Genomic DNA, 3,120 nt, shown 5'->3' with positions numbered 1-3,120 from the left:
TATGAGGGAATTAAGGTTATTACAAGGTAAGGCACCATTCAGCGCCGGCGATTCAATGTAGCCATTTCAGTGCAAGAAATTTCATCGCCAATTATTTCTGCACAGACGTTTCAGCGCCAGAAAATTTATTTACTGCTAAAAATCTAGCAGTAGTACAAACAGTACAATATTACAATGAAAAAAGTTTTACTTATTTATCATAAAAAAAACAGGAACAATACATTAATACATTTAAAAAGATTGAATTGTGTCCTACTTAATTTCATTCCTGCTGCCATATTCAAGACCATTTTTAATATCCTCTCATCAGCTTTTCTGTATTTAAGTAGTTTTAATTGAGGTTCATTGCCGGCTGAAAGTTTCTCTTAGTATTCGTCTCTTCCCTTTTGAACATGCTTAAAGACATCGATGAACTTCCACGTGGTTGGGTCGATGAATTTTCATAAGGTTGGGTGTAGCATTCCCAGTTCACTTCTCAATCTCCTGTTGACCGCCTCAGCATATGTTCTACCATCTCTCTTTGACGTTCTTTGATACATATTCCACATCCCCGTCGGAAATAAAGGACTTCCTCTGCCAGCTCCACGCCGATTAGGATGGCCAGTAAATTGTCTCGAACCAGTATACCCTGGACAGGTAACCTTGGTGCAAATTAGCACCAAGCTTCGTACAAAAAAGCAATTTTTTTCTGTTTGCGCACCCATGCGTTGCCTCTGGGCGACTGCTTGTCCCAGCAGGATTTAGTTCTAAGTGGTCGTCGATGTTTTGCTGAAGCTCTGATACCTTCACCCCATTTTCGGCGCTTCAAATTCTTTGTGGTGCACACTGACTACAAGGCTACCTGGTACGTACTGTGAATTCCATTTTCAAAAGTTATGCAAATATGCTTGCAGTTTTTATGTGTAATATTTGCAATTAGTTTGTTGTTTCACGTGTGTTGATGATCCCTCTACCCTGCCCAAGCGCCATATTGGATTCAGTGTTAGATTTTTCTGATTTTTAGCCCTTTTTTGTAAAAAAAAAAAAAAAAAAAAAAAAAAAAAAAAAAAAAACTATTTTCAAGTTTTTTGTCCGCTTGCAAAATTTTCACAAATATGCTAGCAGTTTCTTTTTCATGTGGATTATTTGCAATTAGATGATTGTCTGATATGTGCCGACGATGCAGCTACCCTGGCCACATGGCAAATTTTTTTCATTTTTAATTTTTTCCGATTGTCATTTTTTGTCAGGCAGTTTTGTGTGTTTTCAGGTCTTGTGTGCACTTGCTAAAATTTTACTTATTTAGGACCCAGCAGTGGTTTTTTCGATGAATTTTCACATGGATTACTTGTAGTTAGGTTGACAGATGTCTGTTGATGATCCTACTACCCTGTCCAAGTGCCATATTGGACTCAATGTTAATATTTTTCTGATTTTTAGGCATTTTTCTGAAACATTTTTTTCCAGGTTTTGTGATGCCCCACAGGTGTCTGACCCATGGGGACATCGAATCCCAACTCTTTGAAGACATAGATGATCAGAGTGATACGGAGATACCCCCTGATGCCCCCATGAGGTCAGACACCTACGACGCCCAGTGGGAGGACGAAGAGGTGGAGGAGGACTTGGAGGATGTTGCGGCGATCAATTTTTACATCGATGACTTCAACTCAGAGCCACATCCTCTCGGATCTACATTGCCTGATGACCCTTCAGTTCCTTCAGCGTCCACCGCCCCACCTCCTTCAGCGTCCACCGCCCCACCTCCTTCAGCGTCCACCGCCCCACCTCCTTCAGCGTCCACCGCCCCACCTCCTTCAGCGTCCACCGCCCCACCTCCTTCAGCGTCCACCGCCCCACCTCCTTCAGCGCCCACCGCCCACCTCCTTCAGCGTCCACCGCCCCACTCCTTCAGCGCCCACCGCCCCACCTCCTTCAGCGCCCACCGCCCCACCTCCTTCAGCCCACCGCCCACCTCCTTCAGCGTCCACCGCCCCACCTCCTTCAGCGTCCACCGCCCCACCTCCTTCAGCGCCCACCGCCCCACCTCCTTCAGCGCCCACGGCCCCACCTCCTTCAGCGTCCACGGCCCCATCTCCTTCAGCGTCCACGGCCCCACCTCCTTCAGCGCCCACGGCCCCACCTCCTTCAGCGCCCACGGCCCCACCTCCTTCAGCGTCCACGGCCCCATCTCCTTCAGCGTCCACGGCCCCACCTCCTTCAGCGCCCACGGCCCCACCTCCTTCAGCGCCCACGGCCCCACCTCCTTCAGCGTCCACGGCCCCACCTCCTTCAGCGTCCACGGCCCCATCTCCTTCAGCGTCCACGGCCCCATCTCCTTCAGCGCCCAGCCCCATCTCCTTCAGCGCCCACGGCCCCACCTCCTTCAGCGCCCACGGCCCCATCTCCTTCAGCGTCCACGGCCCCACCTCCTTCAGCCCACGGCCCCACCTCCTTCAGCGCCCACGGCCCCACCTCCTTCAGCGTCCACGGCCCCACCTCCTTCAGCGTCCACGGCCCCATCTCCTTCAGCGCCCACGGCCCCACCTCCTTCAGCGCCCACGGCCCCACCTCCTTCAGCGTCCACGGCCCCACCTCCTTCAGCGTCCACGGCCCCACCTCCTTCAGCGTCCACGGCCCCACCTCCTTCAGCGTCCACGGCCCCACCTCCTTCAGCGTCCACGGCCCCACCTCCTTCAGCGTCCACGGCCCCACCTCCTTCAGCGTCCACGGCCCCACCTCCTTCAGCGTCCACGGCCCCATCTCCTTCAGCGTCCACGGCCCCATCTCCTTTAACAGATCCTGCTTTGTCCTCCCTCAGTCCCACCGAGATCCGGAGTCGTAAGAAGAGAGGGAAGCTGAATCCTGAAGAAGGGTCACCCATCTCGGTTTACCCTCACACCACCTTAGAAGCCAAGGACAAGACAGTGTGGCACTCCAAACAGAACGAAACAATGCCCAGTACCATCAGGACTCAAGTGGAACTGACAGGCGCTACTCAGATCACCATTGGTGCTAAAACTCATGCGGGAGTCTTCTCCCTTTTCATGACAGACCAGATGCTAGCTAAGATCTGTGTATTTAAGTCTGATAAGACAAGGCAGCTGCAGGAGAACTTCAAGAATGCAGACAAGGCACCTT

The 3,120-nt window shown here is 51.4% G+C and overlaps 1 protein-coding gene across 1 annotated transcript; it reads right to left on the bottom strand.

Annotated features, from left to right (window-relative positions):
- Nucleotides 1-2,413: 2,413 nt before the first annotated feature.
- LOC136838945 (merozoite surface protein 2-like) lies at nt 2,414-2,863 on the bottom strand. The gene has a single exon (XM_067104640.1). It carries the CDS (start codon nt 2,861-2,863, stop codon nt 2,414-2,416), a length of 450 nt encoding a protein of 149 aa, XP_066960741.1.
- Nucleotides 2,864-3,120: the final 257 nt, after the last annotated feature.

Source organism: Macrobrachium rosenbergii, chromosome 5, assembly GCF_040412425.1.
Source record: "Macrobrachium rosenbergii isolate ZJJX-2024 chromosome 5, ASM4041242v1, whole genome shotgun sequence".
NCBI lineage: Eukaryota > Metazoa > Arthropoda > Malacostraca > Decapoda > Palaemonidae > Macrobrachium > Macrobrachium rosenbergii.
This window is presented reverse-complemented; position numbering and strand designations above follow the sequence as displayed.

Excerpts from the sequence above, each read along its gene's own strand:
- LOC136838945 (XM_067104640.1), bottom strand. The coding sequence starts at position 2,863 with ATGGGTGACCCTTCTTCAGGATTCAGCTTCCCTCTCTTCTTACGACTC.